The 19,434-nt window shown below is 46.7% G+C and overlaps 2 protein-coding genes across 3 annotated transcripts in view; both read left to right on the forward strand.

The window, feature by feature from the left end:
- Window positions 1-160: 160 nt before the first annotated feature.
- HDAC3 (histone deacetylase 3) lies at window positions 161-12,268 on the forward strand. 2 transcript variants are annotated; one of them, XM_004280234.3, is made up of 15 exons: window positions 161-319; window positions 427-509; window positions 1,849-1,991; window positions 4,165-4,246; window positions 4,378-4,434; window positions 4,554-4,609; window positions 4,999-5,132; window positions 5,641-5,721; window positions 6,148-6,221; window positions 6,377-6,441; window positions 7,659-7,748; window positions 7,874-7,932; window positions 8,191-8,270; window positions 8,582-8,739; window positions 11,620-12,268. In XM_004280234.3, exons 1-15 carry the CDS (start codon window positions 265-267, stop codon window positions 11,687-11,689), a joined length of 1,287 nt encoding a protein of 428 aa, XP_004280282.1. In that variant the 5' UTR covers window positions 161-264; the 3' UTR covers window positions 11,690-12,268. The 2 variants fall into 2 exon arrangements, with proteins under 2 accessions (XP_004280282.1, XP_033262494.1); XM_033406603.2 differs by lacking the exon at window positions 7,659-7,748.
- A 1,911-nt stretch (window positions 12,269-14,179) lies between these two features.
- Window positions 14,180-19,434, forward strand: part of DIAPH1 (diaphanous related formin 1) — a 97,011-nt gene continuing 91,756 nt past the window's right edge. Inside the window, exon 1 of the mRNA XM_049708691.1 lies at window positions 14,180-14,320. Coding sequence (XP_049564648.1) covers window positions 14,204-14,320 — 117 coding nt within the window. The 5' untranslated portion in view covers window positions 14,180-14,203. The remainder of the gene's footprint in view (window positions 14,321-19,434) is intronic.

The following is a 19,434-nucleotide window of genomic DNA, read 5'->3' on the forward strand; positions in this document are numbered from 1 at the left end:
GAAGGAAATGGCCCTATCATACTATTACCGACGCTACAGTCCTCCGGCCAACGCCAGACGCTCACGCCCCAGAACCTAGAAGGGCGTAGCAAGGCGAGGGCGGAACTCCGCAGGGGGCGTGGCCTGGGCGTGGTCTAAGGGAGGCCGGCTTGGGTCTCCCAGTTCCGCAGAGGCAGGCTGCGTGCTTACGCAGCACGCAGGACCGGGGGTGGGGCAGGCGGCCAGGCTGGCGGCGGAGACGCTGGGCCTGGTCCCGCCGGCACCATGGCCAAGACTGTGGCCTATTTCTACGACCCCGACGTGGGCAACTTCCACTACGGTGAGGGAACAAGGTTGTAGGCGAGGGATTTCGGGACGCCGAGGTTTCGAGGTCGGGGCTACAACTCCAGGAATGCGTACTGACGAACTCTCTTCTCTCACCCCCAGGGGCTGGTCACCCTATGAAGCCCCATCGCTTGGCATTGACCCATAGTCTGGTCCTGCACTACGGTCTCTATAAGAAGATGATCGTGAGTCTCGCGGCTTCTGCTGGGGATTGAGGTTGGGGAGGAGCTGCGGCCCTAGGGATGGGTAGGCTGCACTGAATGCACCAAGAGCGACCCACCCCTAGAGTGTGTGTTGGCGGGTAGAAGGAACCAGGAGCACCCCTATATGCAGAGTGTTGGTGGGTGCATCCACTGACTTAATGAGAGATACTTTTTCACCTTAGGTCGGCCACCTTTTGACCTCAAGTGGACCAACTCTTGGCCTAGGGTTAGGGTGGAGTGGGGCTGGTTTGAAGACACAAAATTTTTCCCTCCCCAGCATCTTAGGGCAGTTCTGTGGCCTCAAAGAAGAGAAGGCGGCTGGCTCACTGTATCTGGATGTGAGGTTTACCCTCATTCCCATACCTTCTCTGCCACCTCTCTCCACCTCCAAGCTAGAGCTCCAGGGAGGACTTTGCAGCCCTCTGTGTAAATGTGTATGTGTGTGTAGGACAGAAGGAGATGTCCTGGGTATTCCCTTTTCAACCTAGAATACCACCCGCCCCCCCCACACACACACACATAGTTATACTTAATTACTACCTATCCCTCCATCTCCTGGATATACACATGCTGTCTGTTCCTGGCCTGGAATTTATAGCAGTGATATGTGATTATAACATATTGCTCGGCCCTGATGCATTGCAAGGGGAATTAGTCAACTGTATGAATGAGTGTCCACTGCTTGTGCTGAGGCACAGACAAGTTAATTGGTCGTAGAAAAGACTGAGGTGATGTTAGTGCATGAATCCCTGACTCTCTTGAAATTGTTTGCCAGGATGTGCCTTTGAGCATTTTCTGGGGAGAGAAAAACTTTTTGCTCTTGTCCAATTTCTAAAGAAGTGTGTGAACCACTCAAAAGATAATAAATCTCTGGCTTATTAGCACCTGGGCATCTTGGGTTTTAATTAGAAGGTTGTCGTGTGTCCCATATTATTTGATTCCAAAATTAAGAACTCAGAGGAGAGAGTGGACAGAATCAGAGCCCAGGGGAGATGAGTATGAAGAGAATCAGGAATAGGAGATCCAAGGAACAGGGCAGGTGGAAGAGGGTTAAGGTTTGAGAAGGTAGGAAAGGCTGGGCTGGAGGTGGGATGGAAAAGGCAAGCCCAGTGGTCTTTAGGGGGCTTGCTCATAATAAACCACCAAGCTAATCAGAGTCTCTCTTCACTGACATTTGTCTCATAGAATAACAAGGATTGGGGGGCGAGGGGACTGCTGTGTGTAGTTTTGGACAGTCCCCAAGTCTGGGCTCAGTGTGGGCAGTCTCAGCCCAGTGAGTGGGACTGACCCTTCCTGGGTTCACCTTGTGTTTCCATCCGAGGTCTTCAAGCCATACCAGGCCTCCCAGCATGACATGTGCCGCTTCCACTCTGAGGACTACATCGACTTCCTGCAGAGAGTCAGCCCCACCAATATGCAAGGCTTCACCAAGAGCCTTAATGCCTTCAACGTGGGCGATGACTGGTGAGGGGAGGACTGGGACCTTTGATGCCAGACACCTTGTTGCCAGGCATTTCAGTGAGAGTACTTGAGTGAGGTCTTGTGGCAGCAGTGGGAAGATATGATGGAGGGGGGATACTTGTCAATGAATCATCATTTACTCGTTTATTCAACAAATATTTATTGGTCATTGGCTCTAGGCCAGGCCCTGCGCTAGATGCTAGGGACGCAATGATCAACAACAACAAAACAATTTTAATATTGCACTTGTGCTAAGGCCTCTGAAGGAGACGTATGTGACAGACTATGAGAGTGTATACATGGGAGAATTCTGTAGCCTGGGCAGGGGCTGGTCAGTGGAGGCTTCCTAGAGGAAATAATGAAGATTGAGCTGAGATCTAAAGAAAGTAGGAGGTAATTAGAGGAAAGGTAGTTGGGAGGATGGAGGGTGAGGGGAAGAATGTCTTGGGCAGTAGGGACAACATGTGCTAAGGGTCTGTGGTAGGACAGAGTGAGACTTATTTGAGGAACAGAAAAAAGGCCACCCACAGAATCTGAGAGTGATCTGAATCGAGGCTAAAGAGATAGGTAGGGCCTTTGAAAAGTAAACAGCCCTATTATGAATTGGGGTTTTTAACCTCTTGAGTAGGGGGAAGTCATCAAAGGGTTTTAAAAAGCAAGAGAGTGATTAGACACTACCACATTTACGTTGAACTCATATCATAAGAAGTAGACTCAGAGTTAGGCCCTGTGGGAAGAAGGTGGACAACAAAGATAAGCCATGATCCTTGCTTCCATTCTAGTCTACATCCACAAAAATATAGTGACCACAACAGCTGCCATCTGCACACTTCATTTCTAAACTTTTTGTTAGGGAAAATTTCAAACATTTCTGAAAGTACGGTGAACCCGCACATATCTATCACTGAGCTACAACACTTAGAGCAAATGGCTAATCTTACTTCGTCTATATCCTCCCATGTTAGATTATTCTAAAGCAAATTCCAGATGTCACACCCTTTTATCCATAAATACTTTACTATATATCTCCAAATGATACTCTTTAAAAAAAAGTGAACAATATCATCACACCTGAAAAATTAACAGTAATTCCTTCATATCATCAAATATGCAATCAGTACTTAAATTTCTCCAGTCGTCTCAAATTTTTTCCTTTTTGCAGTTAAATTACTTTAATTAAGATTTAAACAAGGTCCACATATTATATTTGGTTGCTACGTCTCTTAAGACTTTTAACCTATAATGTTTCCTTCTCTCCTTTGAATTTATTTTTTGAAGAAACGTGGTTGTTGATCCTATAGTTTCCTACAACAGCTACAGTTTATTGAGTACTTATTCTGCTGTGCCAAGGATTACTGGTATATCCACCTAATTCTCACACCACCCGTGAGATGTACTAGTCCTTTTCCTGATGGTAGGCATAAGTACATAAACTGAAATTTGAGGAGATTTTGGTAACTTAACCTGAGTCACATAACTAGTCAGTGGAGGTGGCAGGATTCAGATCCAGAGCCTAGGTTTTTAAACACTACACTAATCCGTCTCCCTGAAAGATCCTACCAATAGAAGCAGCCTGGGCTGGAGGATAGAGGCCAACTCCTCAGGCTGGCCCTGAGCACCTTCCCAACCTTATTCCCACACCCCTGCTGCACAGGGTGTCTTCCTGGAGTACCCTCTGTTACCCATTCAGCCTCACCAAGGCCTTCTCAGCCTTCACACCACCATGAAGCTTCACGCCATGGAGCCTTTCTTGAGCACACCAGTCGCAGTGGTCTGTCCTGCACACGCTGCCCTGCCCATTGGGTTTTTCAGTTACATGCTGTCTTGGGAGGTTCTTGTTTTTTGTGTTATTGCTGCTGCTATTTCTGAGTTCACTTTATAGATCTGGGAATGCAGAGTCAGCCCTCAGGCCACAGCTGGGGCCGTAAATGCTCTTTGTGCAGCTAGGGAATACTACCACTGGGCTTCCCTACTTCCCATCCAGTGCCTCGCACAAGGCTCGGTACATGGTTTGGTCTAAAATATTTGTCAAATAAATTTGCAGATAACCCAGGTATGTAGGAGGGGCAGGGGGGTTATTGAAGCATGGAGATCAGAGGGCTTTGGGGTAGGGAGAGAGGTGTAGGAAGGGAGTGGACAAAGGTAAAAGGGCTCCAACTTGCTCTTCTTCCTGCAGCCCAGTGTTTCCCGGGCTCTTTGAGTTCTGCTCCCGTTACACAGGTGCATCTCTGCAAGGAGCAACCCAGCTGAACAACAAGGTGACCATAGCCCCGCGTCCTATTTCCCCCTTCCTGTGGGTCCCTGAATCCAAGGCCTTAACCCTGATCCTGAGCTCCCAGCTTTGGCGGTGGGCAGGAGAAGGACTGTGAGTTGGGTGTTTGTCTTTCAGATCTGTGATATTGCCATTAACTGGGCTGGTGGTCTGCACCATGCCAAGAAGTTTGAGGTGAGTGAGGAGGAGATGGGGGAGACAACAGCTACTGTAGGGTAGGAGGTCAGGATGACACTAGGGGGCAGCTGGGTGGAGGAGTCGTTCCTCTCTGTAAGACCACTCTCTTACCGTAGGCTTCTGGCTTCTGCTATGTCAATGACATTGTGATTGGCATCCTGGAGCTGCTCAAGTAAGTAGCCTGGGAGGAGATGGGGGGACTTAAGAGGCTCTTGGCTGAGGAGGTCTGAGACTGCCCTGGCCCTGACCCTGACCTCCACCCCACACTAGCTTTTCCCAAGTTCTTGATGCTTTTCTCAGGCTGCCTCTTCCTGTGCTCTGCTGCAGATTCCCCGCTGCCTGCTCACATTTCAGCCTTCTCTGCACATCCCTCTCCTGTCCCTGCCTCCAGGCTGGAGCCCCAGGGTTGCCCTTAGGGAACTGGTGGTATTAGGTTTCAGGTGACTTGGGCCAAAGTAGACTCTTCATAATTCCAGACCTTGTGTTTGGGAGGAGCGGGTTGGGGGGTTTTCCTCCTGGGGTTCACCTCTGCCTCAGACCCTGGCTTTGCCCTCACCCCAGGTACCACCCTCGGGTGCTCTACATTGATATTGACATCCACCACGGTGACGGGGTTCAGGAAGCCTTCTACCTCACGGACCGGGTCATGACAGTGTCCTTCCACAAATATGGAAACTACTTCTTCCCTGGCACAGGTATGGGAATAGGAACGTCTGTCCCCTTCATACTCTTCAGCTCTTACCATGACTTTCTCCTCCTCAGCCTCAGGTCTCAGCTCAGATGGCCGCCTCCTTGGAGAAGCCTTTCCTGATCACCCCGTTACTCTGTCACATCACTCTGCTTGGTTTTTTCAGAGCACTCACTGCTGTTTGAATTTATTGTGGTGTTTTGTTTTGTTTACTGCCTCCCACCTTATCATGCCTACCTCCCAAGAACATAAACTTGGTGGGATTTCAGTCATTTCGTTAATTCTCTTTACTGCTGTATCCCCAGTGCCTCGCTCCCAGCTTGGCTCATGGTAGGCCCTCCAAAAGTATCTGTTGAATGAATGCAAGCTGCAGGGGACTTAGTGGTTCGAGGGAGTGAGTGGCGGGCGCACATAGATGGAGTGAGAGGCCCTCGGAGTACAGTTGGGGTAGAAGCGGCTGGGTTGTAGATACCTCCCGGGTACCGCTGCCACTCCCACCCCCCACTTCCCTACAGGTGACATGTATGAAGTTGGAGCAGAGAGTGGCCGCTACTACTGCCTCAATGTGCCCCTGCGGGATGGCATTGATGACCAGAGTATGTACTGAAGTCTTCTCCCTGCTCACTAGGCTCCTGCTCTCTCTCCTTGAGTTAACTTCTTCTGCCTGATGTTGTCTACTGTTGGGCCAGGTGTCCTTAAGGATGAATGGCCTTCAGAGGGACCGTGAATTCCCCGGAAATTGTATGCAACATATTGTATGTGCATTTTTCTGGGAAAAGGGTCATTAGCTTCCATCAGTCACTCCAGAAGTTCATCAGACCCCACCTAGAAGTTCAGAACCAATGGTTGCCCCTTTGGGTTGCCCCATTCCTGGGGCAACATCTAGAAGCGTACACTTTGGCTTTTGGTAACTTCTGCCACGCGTTCCTGGGCTCCACGCTCTCTGAACCCCCTTTTTCCTTTTGTTCCCTGTCTCCCCATCCCCTTGGGGTGCCAGGTGCCCATCTTTGGCCCTCTCCCAGGTTACAAGCACCTTTTCCAGCCAGTTATCAACCAGGTGGTGGACTTCTACCAACCCACGTGCATTGTGCTCCAGGTAATACTGTCAGTGCCTCCTCAGGCACTGGGCTTGAGGGAAGAGAGCAGGAAAGAGGAGAGTCCCTAGGCTGGTGGGGGAAGGGAAGTGAAGGACATCTGTGACATTCTGAGTAGTTATCTCACTGTAGCCACCTTGGGTTTTGATTTTTGCAGTGTGGAGCTGACTCTCTGGGCTGTGATCGATTGGGCTGCTTCAACCTCAGCATTCGAGGACATGGGTGAGGCCTGCCCTCCTTCCACTCCCCCAGGTTTTCACATGGCCTTGGGCCTCAATACATGGAATGGGAGTAGTTGGGGAATGGACCTCACCTCCTTTTGTGACTCAAAAATAGCTACATGTTGTACTTTGAACCAGAAATGTCACCTTGAACAGTGTTCCCCAGTTGGTCATTCATTCACAGTAGGTTTTTGTTAAGCACCTATTATGTTCCAGGCATTGTACTAGGAGATGGGGATGCAGTGGGGAAACTCCCATGGAGTTTACAGTTTAGCCTAGGAAACAGACAAAAAATAAGTAAGCAAACAAGACAGGTAGATAGTTATAAATTCTGTGAAGGAAAAAGATAGAAAGCTAAGACACAGGATAACAATGGAGAACCTACTTTAGATAGCACGATTTGGGAAGAATTTCCCAAAATTCTGAGCTGAGACCTGGAGGCTAAAAGGAGCGAGCCATAAAAGGAGCAGAGGGAGGTCTATCCCAAGCAGGGAGAAGGACCCATGCAGAGGCTCTGAGACAGGGCAGAGCTGGTATAGTGGAGGAGATGAAGTAAAACCAACAAGGTAGGGACAGGGAGAGCAGGCTGCAGGTGGTTTGAGGTGAGGTCTGAGAAGTCGGCAGTGGTGGGGTTGTGCAGAGCCTTTAGACCCTGGTAAGGAGTCTGGATTATATTTCAGATGTGATGGGAAACTTTAGACAGGTTTTAAACAGGGAAGTGATATGATCCGGCTTATATTTTAAAGTGACTGCTCTGAGTGCTGAATGGAGAAAGGTTTGGGGTGGCGGGGGGGCGGTACACAGGAGTGGAAGTGGGAAGACCAGTTAGGAAGCTATTGGTATTGTGTAGGCAGGATGCCAAGTTGGAGGAGGTGGTTGATGGAGAGAAGCAGATGATTTGAGTTATATTTTGGTGGCTGAACTGACAGCACTTGCTGGTGCCTTGGTGAGAACAGTTGATTAACAGGTCGGGTGCCAGGGTGGGTGCTGAGCAGGACAGAGGTAGGAGTGCGCCCTATTTTAAAGTTTTTATTGAGACACAACATGTGGATAATAAAGTGCGCAAATCTCAGGGATATAACTTAGTGATTTTCACTGCCTAGATCAAGATAGAGAACATTTCTAGTTTCCTTGTGCACCTTTCCAGGCAATATCTAGAAGCATATACTTTGGCTTTTGGTCACTTCTGCCACCTGTTCCTCTGGTTCCTTTTAACAGGGAGTGCGTTGAATATGTCAAGAGCTTCAATATCCCTCTGCTGGTGCTAGGTGGTGGTGGCTATACTGTCCGGAACGTTGCCCGCTGTTGGTGAGCACGCCCCCATTTTTCCTCCTCCCCCTTGTCCAGTGTGAGCTAGGGGCTCCCTGAGAGATGGCCAGGTGGGCCCTTCAGCCCACTTGTTCAGCCCGCCCCCCTCTGCTGGTTTGTTTCAGGACGTATGAGACATCGCTGCTAGTAGAAGAGGCCATTAGTGAGGAGCTTCCCTACAGTGGTAAGGACCACCCCATGATGCCCCCAGAACAGGAAGGCCATTTTCACAAGACCCCAAAATGGCCTGGTTTGAAAGCAGGTGGAAAGTTTGACTTTCTCAGAGCTCTGCAGACTAAACCCCTGGACCCAGGTCAGGGAAAAGGTTGGGCAGCTATTACGTAGGGGTTTTGGATGGAAAGGAAAGGGAGTGGCAAGTCTTGGGACCTGCCTGCCTCTATCTGAGCCATAACGTCTCCTCCTAATCTCCTTTTCCCCCAAGAATACTTTGAGTACTTTGCCCCGGACTTCACGCTCCATCCAGACGTCAGCACCCGCATCGAGAATCAGAACTCACGCCAGGTCAGCAGCTCGGAGAAGCTGAGCACCAGGGCGGGGGAGCCCAGGAGAGGTCCAGGATGTGGGAAGTCAGAGAAACCAGGGAAGAAAAGAAGTTCTCAGCCATCACTGTCACTGTTCTCAGCTAGGAGGCAGCCCAGGTTAAGGCAGAAGCAGTCAGGGTTGGGAGGAGGGACAGTTAACAGCTGGGAGACTCAAACTAAGATGCGAGGTGGGATTGAAACTAGGACAGTAGGGGCAAAAGGCAGTTAGAAGCATAGATGCCCTGGGAATCACTGGGAGCTGCTCACTGTCTATTCCTCATCCCCAACCAGTATCTGGACCAGATCCGCCAGACAATCTTTGAAAACCTGAAGATGCTGAACCATGCACCTAGTGTCCAGATTCACGATGTGCCGGCAGACCTCCTAACCTATGACAGGACTGATGAGGCTGACGCAGAGGAGAGGGGTCCCGAGGAGAACTACAGCAGGTCTGGGGCAGGGACTTGAGAGCAAGGGATTCCCACAAGCTTTTTGGGGAGGTTAAGAGGGAAAAAGTACATTAGAGGGCATTAGCCTAATTGTCCTTGGCTTACCTCCTTTGGTATGTGGCAATCCCACACTTTTCTGCCCTGCTTCTAATGATGTAAGTAACATATGTTTGTTGTAAAAATTTTAAACAGCACCAAAATATGTTCAGTTTGCTTTTACATGATCCCAGACCCGTTTCACAAAGTATCCAATGTTAATAGTTTGACTTCTATCTTTTCAGATTTTTTCTGTAGATTACAACTGTACTATTTAACATTCACATATAAACACAAGGGCACACATACACTCATTTTCAGAGTTGTGCAGTCTTTTTTTTTTTAATACAAATTGGATTACTCTATACATGTTCTACAATTTCCAACTTTTTTTTTAACATAACAGTGTATCTTTTCATGCCAATATATATAAAAATCTGCTTCATTATTTTATTAGCTGTATAATATTCCATTGTGTGGATGTAGCATAATTTAACCAAGTGCCATTGACAGGCATTTACATTATTTCCCATTTTATCCATATTACAAAGAGTATGGAAGTGAATCCCCGTCCATATACATCTTTGCATGCTTGTTTGAGTGGGTGAGATTCCTGGAATTGTTGTTGCTAGGTCAAAGGCTGTGTGCACTAAAATTTTTTTATTTGTTGCCAAATTGCCTTCCATAAAGTCTGTAACAGTTTATATTCTTGGCAGCATTTTACTCACTCCTTCCAGATTCTAAGCTGGACAGGTCACTGCCCATGTACTGCTCTTGAAAGGCCCTTAGATTTCTTTCCTCTGTTAATTTTCTCAGTTGTATTACGTATGTGTGTGTGTTTTTATGTCTTTACCTTTCTGAGATACATATTAAAATATTTACAGATGCACTGAATAGGGGAAAAAAAAGACTAGAATAGACTTTTTAAAAAACTCCAAACCAGGCTTTTCTGAAAAATGAAGGGAAAAAACAGCAGAACCCAGAAGTGCAGAAACAGATGCACTTAATAGAGAACAGATTTCCTTACGTGACTGGGGGATAACCACAGCTGGACGCTTGTAGGACACCTGGTCCTGCTCCCATGCACTGTTAGATGTTTGATCTGGCTCTGCTGCGGAGTCTGATGGGCTTCTCAGTCCCTTCCAGAATCTTCTGTCTTTCTTAGAGTTCAGGCTTTCAGATCTCTCCTCTGGACCTGGGCTCTACTGCTTAGACCCTTGGGACCACTCCAACCCTTCTTCTCCATGAGTAACCCCTTACTTTCTCTCTTGGTTGAGGAAGTATCTGAACATCTGGCCTCAGGGATCCTTTTTGACCCCTCATCTCCTTCTCAACTTCTCCAGGTCTCTGGGGCTTGACTTTTAGAAATTGATTTTCTTAAAAATCTGTTTTTAAGTTCTTCCTTTTGGCAAAGTTTGTTTTATTTTTATCTGTAGTTCCAGGCTGGTATCTGGGCCTAGTTTCTGCATTATACAGCCTGCTCTCAAGAGCCAGCAGAAAAGCCTCAGGCCTCTTCCTGTCCTAAGCCCTACCATCAGACCACCCACTGAACTCCTTTTCTTTGATGCCTATAGCTCCAGCTTGCATATCATTTGCAGAGTAGTAATAAGTTTTACCACTTTTTGTGGGTTTGCTAAGCAGCAGACTGTTACTGAGTGCTTTATATTAAAACATACATGATACAATGTCATCCTGTCATCAGTCTCTTGCCATCAGACAACCCTAAGAGTCGCTATTCTTAAATTACCAGAAGAGGAATCTAAGGCTCAGAGAGGCTAAATAACTTTCTGAAAGTCCCACAGCTAGCTAAATATCAGGGCTGAGATTCAAACTCGAGTCTCTGACTCCTCACCTTTAACCCTTGTGCACTTAGAGGTAACTGAGACATTGCTTTCCAGGCAGAGGGGCCTTTCCTGACTTTGTTCCCTGGCTTCTCTTTGATGACTTTCTTCCTTCTTTCTCAGTTATCAGCCGTGGGCAGGATAATTCAGTTATACATATTCTCCCAGAGAATAGTTTTCCAAAAAGAAAGAGAGCAGTATTGAGTGCTTACGGGATCTTGTGTTGCTTTCACATCCCTTTGCTCACTACAGGTTTATAGTATATCACTCGTCTGCTAAAAATGCTCCTTTCCATTGCACTTAGAAGAAAATCCAAATTTCTGACGGTGGCTTTAAGAGGCCCTGCATGCTTTAAAGGCCCTTACCTATGTCCCTGGTCTCATCTCTAATGACCATCGTCTGTGCACACTTCCCCTAGCCATCTTGACCTCCTTTTCTCACTGGAATACATCAGTCTCCGTCCACCTTATAACTTCTGTACTTGGTTTTCTTGCAGCTTGGAATGGTCTTCCTGATGTCTTTGCCTGTCCAGCTTCTTCTCAGACTTCAGGTCTTACCTTGTTAGAACAGCCTCTCCTGATAATCCTATCTGAAATTTTACCTGTTTCCTGCCATCACGCTCAGTCACATCCCTTTATTTCATTTTATTCGTAGTGCGTTCCACCATCTGAAATTACCATATTTATGTTTTTACTTTGTTAGTTATTGTCAGTCTCATTTATTCGGTGAGTTTTTTGAGGATAGGCAGAAATTTTGTCTGATTGATTCTCTACTGCTAAGGCTTATGACAGTGTCTGGCACAGAGCAGTCTGTCAGTAAATGTTTATTGACTATATGAATGCATGAATGAATAGCAGTCAGTCTCTACCAGCAGAAGGAGAGGAGTGGTTCCCTGACAATGGGGGCCTGAGAAATGGCTCCAGAGAGGGTACCTATGTGGGAGAAGATTGGAACTTGGAGAGTAGGAACCTGACCTCTCTTTCTCTCTTTCCTTACTTTGTAGGCCAGAGGCACCCAATGAATTCTATGACGGAGACCATGACAATGACAAGGAAAGCGACGTGGAGATTTAAGAGTGGCTGGGCTTGCTGTGTCCCCAGATATTCCTTTTTACCTCTTGGTTGGGTGGGAGGGAAAAGGTGTGGCTCTTCCACCCCTGGTCAGGTTACTCTCAGGGCTTTTACCAACGCTGGGGGAGGGTTTGGAGACCACATCTTGTTCTGGAACCAACTATCCCCTCTCTTCTCCCTCCCAAGGTCTGAGAATGGTACCTATTAGGGATTGGATGGGGACAAGGATAGCCATCTCTAGGACGTCTTGGGCGGTGAGCCCTAGAGGCCAGTCCCAGCCCTTCTGGCTCACTTATTCCTTCCCTACTTCCCTGTAACCCAGAGGCTTTAGGGGTGAGGGGGTAGACAGGAGTAAGGTTGCCTTTGACTTCCTCCTGGGTTCTCCTAATGCAGGCCTTGTTTCCAGTGCAGGTGAAGAGTAAGGGATTTTAGGGGGCTCTGGCTCCCTAACACCTTAACCCAGATGATGGGAAGTGCAGTTTTGAGATCGGGGAGGGTGTGAAAATGTCCTGTTCTAACTTCTGGCTTTATGTCCATTTTACCACCCTTTTTATTCAATAAACCAAGTTGGTATTTTTTGTACCTTTTGCCTTTCTGGGAATATTCTTAATTCTTGCTAGCTGCCTGTGTATGAAGAGAGAGGAAATGGGGTGATGATGTATATAATAAAAATCATAGTTAACATTCATTCAGCACTCACCTTACATTAGGACCTGTATATATGTATTCTACATGGATTGTCTTACTCATATATAGGGAGTTAAGAGAGCATATTAGTTAAGAGTTAGACAAACCTGAGCAGATTACTAGCTTAAGAGAGGGAGTAGAAGATGACTTCAGGTTTTTGAACCTGGGTGTTGGGATTGGTGATGCTAGTTGGTGAGGATACACTGAGATAAAATGGTGACTGACATAAGCAGTTGCTCCTTATCTTCATTGTCTATGTGAAGAATGATGCTAGATATTGTAGTAGCCACAAACATGGACTCTTCCCCAGTAGGGAGTAAGATAAATGCTATAGTAGATGTAGACAGTGGTACAAGAAAGAAGAGTAATACCTGGGTCACTCCTTCCATGCTCTGATCCTGTCGTTTCTCAACACTAGCATAGAAAGTAAGTAGCTTTTGAACTGTTTGGGACAAATTGATTTCGAAGTGTGGGCTGGACAACTCTGTGCAACTGTCCATCAGGCAATTAGAAAGTGGAAGGTAAGAGATGAAGGTCAGATTTAGGAGCCAGCCAGCTTGGCAGAGTCTTTGTAAAATAACAGACCCTAGACTGAGCACTGGGCTCCCTAATGAATGAGTCACTGACTGCCCTCCAGGAACGTGCAGTTGAAATCTTTTGCCAGTCGTGGGAAAGATAAGTCCAGACTTTGAGGACTTACTGGGTACCACAGGCTTTTCACACAAGGGACAGATGTAGCTATTCTTGAGAATAGATGAAATCACTGAGGGAGGAATCAAGCTAGTAGAGCAAAGAACATACTTTTGGAGAATGCCTGTTTTTTTCACTCAGGTTTGGTTTATGTCAGTAGGGAATCCTGGTTAAATATAGGGCTTGGCCGTCAGACCAACCTGGTTTTAAGTTTTTTGTCACTTCATTAGGTGTCCCTGGGCAAGTCACTTCAATTGTCGATGTCCAAATTTCCTATCTTTAAAATGGTGAGACTAGTGGAATCTATCACATGGCATTGTGAGGATTCAGTGAGAAAATAGGTGTAGAGTGTTTTTGCATAGAGTCTGGCATAGAACAAGTGTATGGTAAATGGTTAGCTATTATTAAGCTTCAGGCACACTGTAGCAATAACTAGTTTTTCCAGATTAGAAACATGGAAAGTAGTAGACCTTGGATTTAGAACTAGGTAATCTAACTCCAGAGCTAGTCGACTTCAGTCTAGCACTGGCCCTGGACCAAGCTCTGTTCTTGGTACATAGCTTTCAATAAATGGTAGCTATCACTTTATTTTTTCATGTGCTCCATGGGTATTGAACACATAAAAACTATATTATCCTGGAAAGCCCGGCACTAAATTTTCTGCAAAGATAACAGTCTCTCTTATGCGATTTTTGGTTCAGATAATAATATCCTGGTCTGGAGTGTGAGAGGGTCCAGGCTTTACAGCCACGTGGGCACTGCGTGGGAGCAGGGAGGCCTGCGCCGCTCCAGCCGCCAGGTGGCGCTGCCTGGGAGAGTTGCACCGCCCACTCACCATTACCCCCCCAACGTTGGTCCGAATGGTTAGGCCCGCCAGGCAGGTAGTGCGCTTCCGCGGCTTTCCTCCACCCCCCCTCCCTTACCCCGTTGGTAGGGGCTGCGTGTCCGGGCGGAAGTGGGGCAGGCGGGCGGGAGCGAGGCGTCGCGGTTGTATATTCATGAGGCGCGCGCAGCCCGGCATGCTAATGAGGCGGGGCGCGGCGGCTGGCTGAAGAGCTGCTGGGCGGCGGCGGCGGCGGGCTTGGAGCTGCCGGGCGGGAGCGGCGTAGGCGCGGGGTCACTAGCAGCGCGAACCTGGACATGGAGCCGCCCGGCGGGGGCCCGGGGCCCGGTCGCGGGACCCGGGACAAGAAGAAGGGCCGGAGCCCGGACGAGCTGCCTTCGGCGGGCGGCGACGGCGGCAAATCCAAGAAATTTGTGAGTGTCCCTCCCACCCGGTTCCCTCAGCCTGGCCCCGTAACCGCCCTCCGGACCCCGGAGACCTCCGCAGCCGGCCCCAGGGGTGCACGCCAGTCTCTGGGGAGCCGACCCCGCGCCTCCCTTCCTCATTTTGCTCGGTCCTGGGCTCCAAAGCCCAACCTCCGACTGCTCCGGGACCTCCCGGAGCCCCGGAGTCCCAACTGGCTCTTGCCCCGGCAACCTCGGGGCTTCCTCATCCCCCAGCTCGCACGCTCTGCTCTTAGCCCCCGTAGCCCTGGCCGGTCTCGGCCCCATCTCTTCCCTCTCAGCCCCACTTCCTTTCTTCTTTCTCCGTTACCCGAACACGCCTTCTCTATCTCGATCCTGTGTGCTTTTCGGGGTCCATTTTCTCTTATTACCCTTCCCCCTGTTTCTGGTATCCTCCTGTTTGCTTCTCCAAAGGTCACTTCCTTGCCCAAGATTGATCTCTTTCACCTGCTAACTTTCCTCCCGCCCAGTCTCCTCTCTGGGCCCTCAGCCCAGTGTCACCTGATAATCCTTCCCCCCAGGAATGTTACCTGACTTTGGCCCTGCCTTCCCTCCTCCCTTGGACGTTTGTCCTTGCGGCTGCAGGAATGGGTACCTGCCCAGTTACTCTGGTCATTGGGCATGACGGTAGTTGGCTTCCCAGTATTTCTTTATCCAGAGAACCTGTCCCTTTGCCCTGTTGCTTATCACTTAGCAAGGGGTTCGAACTTCTCTCATGAATATGCCCTTCTTAGGACGGTGATCACCCTCCCCCATGGGGAGGAAGTTAGACTAAAAGGCCAAGGAGTTTGTGAGTACCTAAGGGAATTGCCTTTTGTACGTTTCCCATGATAACTATCTCTTCAGCTCTTCTGCCACATCCTGTGCCCCAAGGCTACTGACAACCCTTTTCCAACCTGTAGAAGAGTCTGACTTTCATCAGGTGCCAATTCCAATCTGAAAGAATATTGATATTCGTGTAACACTGTGGTATCTCATTACCTTTGCACACACTGCATCTTCTTTTTTACTCCTCTCTCCAGGGAGTTGTTTGCTTTTTACTGTAGAAGCTTTGAAAGATAGGGGGCGCTGTCCAAGAGAGGGCGTTTTGGATCTTAATAACCGTTTGCTAGTCGTAACTGTAATGTAGTCTTCTCTCCCACGTAATTACTCTGCCACCCCAGTATCTTTTTCTACTAACCAAAAGGTTTCTAACTTTTTCCTCTTTCTTTCTCTTTTCTCTTATCCCCACCCCTTAGCGTTCGGACCCAACTCCACAAGTCTGGGAAGAAAACTGAGAAAGTGATGAAAAAGGATAATGTTGCTTTGGGACCTAGAGGGTTGGAATGTGGAGAGCACTAAACAGAATTAAAATAGTGACTCATCTCTTCCTACCTATTTCTAGCAAGACAGGTGCTTCTGGATGTCCTTTCCTGTGACTGTAGGCTGGCAGTCACTGCCTGTGTTTTTATCTGGTGAACATCTTTTTTCCCCCAGAAATGTAGGTTTAATAGTAGTGACAGTTTTCCCCCTATGGTGACCAAAGCAATATTTCCCTGTGTTTCTTTAGGATAAGCATGAACTTCTAGTTAGGGAGCTTTCCTTCTAAGCCTTAAGTTTTAAGGCCCATATTTCTTCTATTTATGTATCATTTTGTTTTGCTTTTGTTTCCATGGTTACCCTTTGACCTTCCTCACCCAAATTCCAGCTGTTTTTGCTGATTTATAGTGACCTCTGTGACTCGTAAATGTTTTTCAGGTTCTAAATGGAATTTTACATGTGCTTTTGTTTTATCTAACACTTACGTGTTTCACAGATTTGTAAATTCTACTAAGTGTGTGGGGCTGAAAGGTGAGATACCTGAGGAAATTCAACTTCTTTTCATCTGTTTTTTGGCATGTCCGTGGAGTCTTGTGTATGCTGAGTGGATTAGGCTCAGAGTCGTTGGTATTTGCTTTAGAGAGGGTACAGCTGAACCAAGTTCTCTTTTTCTTTCTGAGGTGTTGGTCTTAACTCTTAATCTGCTGAATTTTAAAAAAATATGTAGCACACACAGGTAGTGAGGAGAATTGCATTCCTGGCTAGGAATTGGAAAGTTTCCAGGAAAGTAGAGCTGCTTAACCCCTTTATTGCCAACTATACCATACCTCAAGGCTTCAGGATATTCTGTCTTTCTCATTGCTCTTTATATAAGAACTCTGTGGAAATGAGAGCCTAGGAGGAGCATTGCAATCCACTTCTCTTTGTGTCTGTGTATGTATATGGCGGTGGGTAGAGTGGGCGAGATTGCTGGTTTGCTTTTGTTACCCATAGTGTAGTTTTCTTGAACTACAGGCTAAAAGTGAACTCAAAGCTGTTTCGCCTGCTCCACCTTTTCTACAGTGTGTGTCCTCGGGAGCTACATTAAGAATGCATTTTATAAAACTGCACTGGTTTGGACCTAGTGTGCCTGAAGGTATTTGTTTGCACCTGAGGGGTTACTAATCCCTTTAGCTGCTACATACCTTTCCAAGCTGATGCAGGTTCTAATTACAGATCAACTGATGAGAACACAGAGCTCACAAATTGCCTAAGATCTGCTCTTTACCCTTAAAGGCATCTAGTGTGGAAAGGACACAAGGAGTCTAAGTTTAAACAGTGGTAGGGCTCATCTTTTTAAAACATGTGGTTGTTCGAGATGCTAATGTGTGTGGTGAAGCCAGGCTGTCTGGTGTTCCATTCCCCTTGGTTCTTCTTGAGTCTGTCGTCTCCTGGACCATGAGCTTATCCCCTTGTCCAGCATTATACCAGTTCCTTTTGGAAGCCCTTAAGATGAAGGGAAATAAAAATGCTAAATGAACAGAGTGTTTTCTGCCTTTTCAGCAGTAATGAATGTGGGTGTCAGAGAGACTGATTTCTGAAATATGTGTAAGGGGAGTAAGTATAACCAGGATGTTAGGAAGCTGCAGAGTATTCCTGCATTTTACAGACTCCATGTCTTCTCATACAATCGAGAACTGATCCATTTTAAGAAAGACTATCGCATCTTGATTCAACTAGGAGCCTAACTTCGTAAAACATGAATTTTAGTGTGGGATTAGAAATAATAGAAGATATGTAATTTTTAAAATCTTGTTTAGTTTTGGATACCTATGTAAAATTATTGCTGTGTTGCAGTTTCATGCCCTTCTAAAAGCAAAGTGAGGGACTTCCCTGGTGGCGCAGTGGTTAAGAATCCGCCTCCCAATGCAGGGGACACGGGTTTGAGCCCTGGTCCGGTAAGATCCCACATGCCATGGAGCAACTAAGCCTGTGTGCCACAGCTACTGAGCCTGCACTCTAGAGCCTGTGAGCCACAACTACTGAGCCCGTGTGCCTAGAGCCTGTGAAGCCACCGCAATGAGAAGCCCTCGCACCACAATGAAGAGTAGCCCCCACTTGCTGTAAGTAGAGAAAGCCCGTGCGCAGCAACGAACACCCAACATAGCCAAAAATAAATACATTTATTTTTAAAATAAATAAATAAAAGCAAAGTGAGAGTGAAAGTATATTTAGTTGTAGACCCCTGTTCATCCAAAATGAAGGATGCCAGGCAGAATTTTTTTTTTTTTTTTTTTTTTAAGATATTGGGGGTAGGAGTTTATTAGTTTATTTATTTTTGCTGTGTTGGGTCTTCGTTTCTGTGCGAGGGCTTTCTCTAGTTGTGGCAAGCGGAGGCCACTTCTAATCGCGGTGCGCGGGCCTCTCACTATCGCGGCCTCTCTTGTTGCGGAGCACAGGCTCCAGACGCGCAGGCTCAGTAGTTGTGGCTCATGGGCCCAGTTGCTCCGCAGCATGTGGGATCCTCCCAGACCAGGGCTCGAACCCATGTCCCCTGCATTAGCAGGCAGACTCTCAACCACTGCGCCAGCAGGGAAGCCCCGCCAGGCAGAATTTTAAACAAATATTAGGAAAGGTAGAGATTATGAAAGAAGTGGAGTTGTTCATGCAGATACCTGCTTTAATTTTGATCCAAAAGGTCGCTGAAAACCAAGGAGTATGCATAGAACTTTATACAAGTCATTTGTGTTTTTTGAAGTTGATAAACACAGGGATTACTTAGTTTGGAAAGAGGGAGGGGAGCCTACAGGAATGTTATTGAGAGTTTGAGATGACAGAATGATACCTTAAAAATTTGCCCTCTGCCTGCCTGGTCTTTAAAGAGACAGCACAAGGATCCACTGGATAATGTTACATTTACTTGTCTCAAAGGAAATCCTCCCTCACAGGAGGTGAAACTGAGGGAATGCCTCAATTAAAATCTCTGCCTTGAGAGAGTTGTTAAATGTTCGGATATTTTTATAAAAAGAGTTGAAATTTTTATGACCTGTAAATTGTTTATTTAAAAAGCTAAGAATATAGTAATAAGTGAGAAGTGATTTAACTTTGTTGATGGGCATATGGGTCAGAATAGACTAATTTTATTTCCTGTGTGATAAAATCACCTTTTGTCATCCCCTGGGGTGTTCAGTGTATTTTATAAATGGATTGCCACGTTATTCTTGGAGAGTGTTATATTTTCAGTGAAATGTAACAGAGGCTTAAAAGATAAGGTTATACCACGTATGATTTAGAAAAACAGCTTAAAATCATGTTTATTAACAAGAAATATTAGGTATTATAGAGAAACTGAGTTTGTATATGCAGGTGGTGTTTTCTCTCATTTTATGTCTCAGCTGAAATCATGACTACAAAAAGCATCCCCATATTGAAAGAAATCTTAAGTGTTTTTCTTTATTATGTTGAGCCTTCTATTCTCAATCACTTTTGTCTGAAAGTAGTAGGAAAAAATTCATCTCTTGCTAACCAGCAAAGCAGCATTGGGTGTTTGCCCCTTGTTTGGGTTAGATGAGACAATGCCAACCCTCTCCCTGTGCCTAGCTGTCTTATCATTCCCTCCCTCTTTGTTTTTACTACTGCCCTGCTGCTATAAGGACTCGTTCTAGTTCCTTGGATAGCCAGACCTTTGGGGAATCAGGAGCAGTAAAAGATGCTTATACTAAAATTTCTTAAAACCTTGAAGCTAAAATGGAAAAATAAAGAATATTTTAATCACTATGAACATATCTTACCTTATTTTCTACCTA

This window comes from Orcinus orca, chromosome 3, assembly GCF_937001465.1.
Source record: "Orcinus orca chromosome 3, mOrcOrc1.1, whole genome shotgun sequence".
NCBI lineage: Eukaryota > Metazoa > Chordata > Mammalia > Artiodactyla > Delphinidae > Orcinus > Orcinus orca.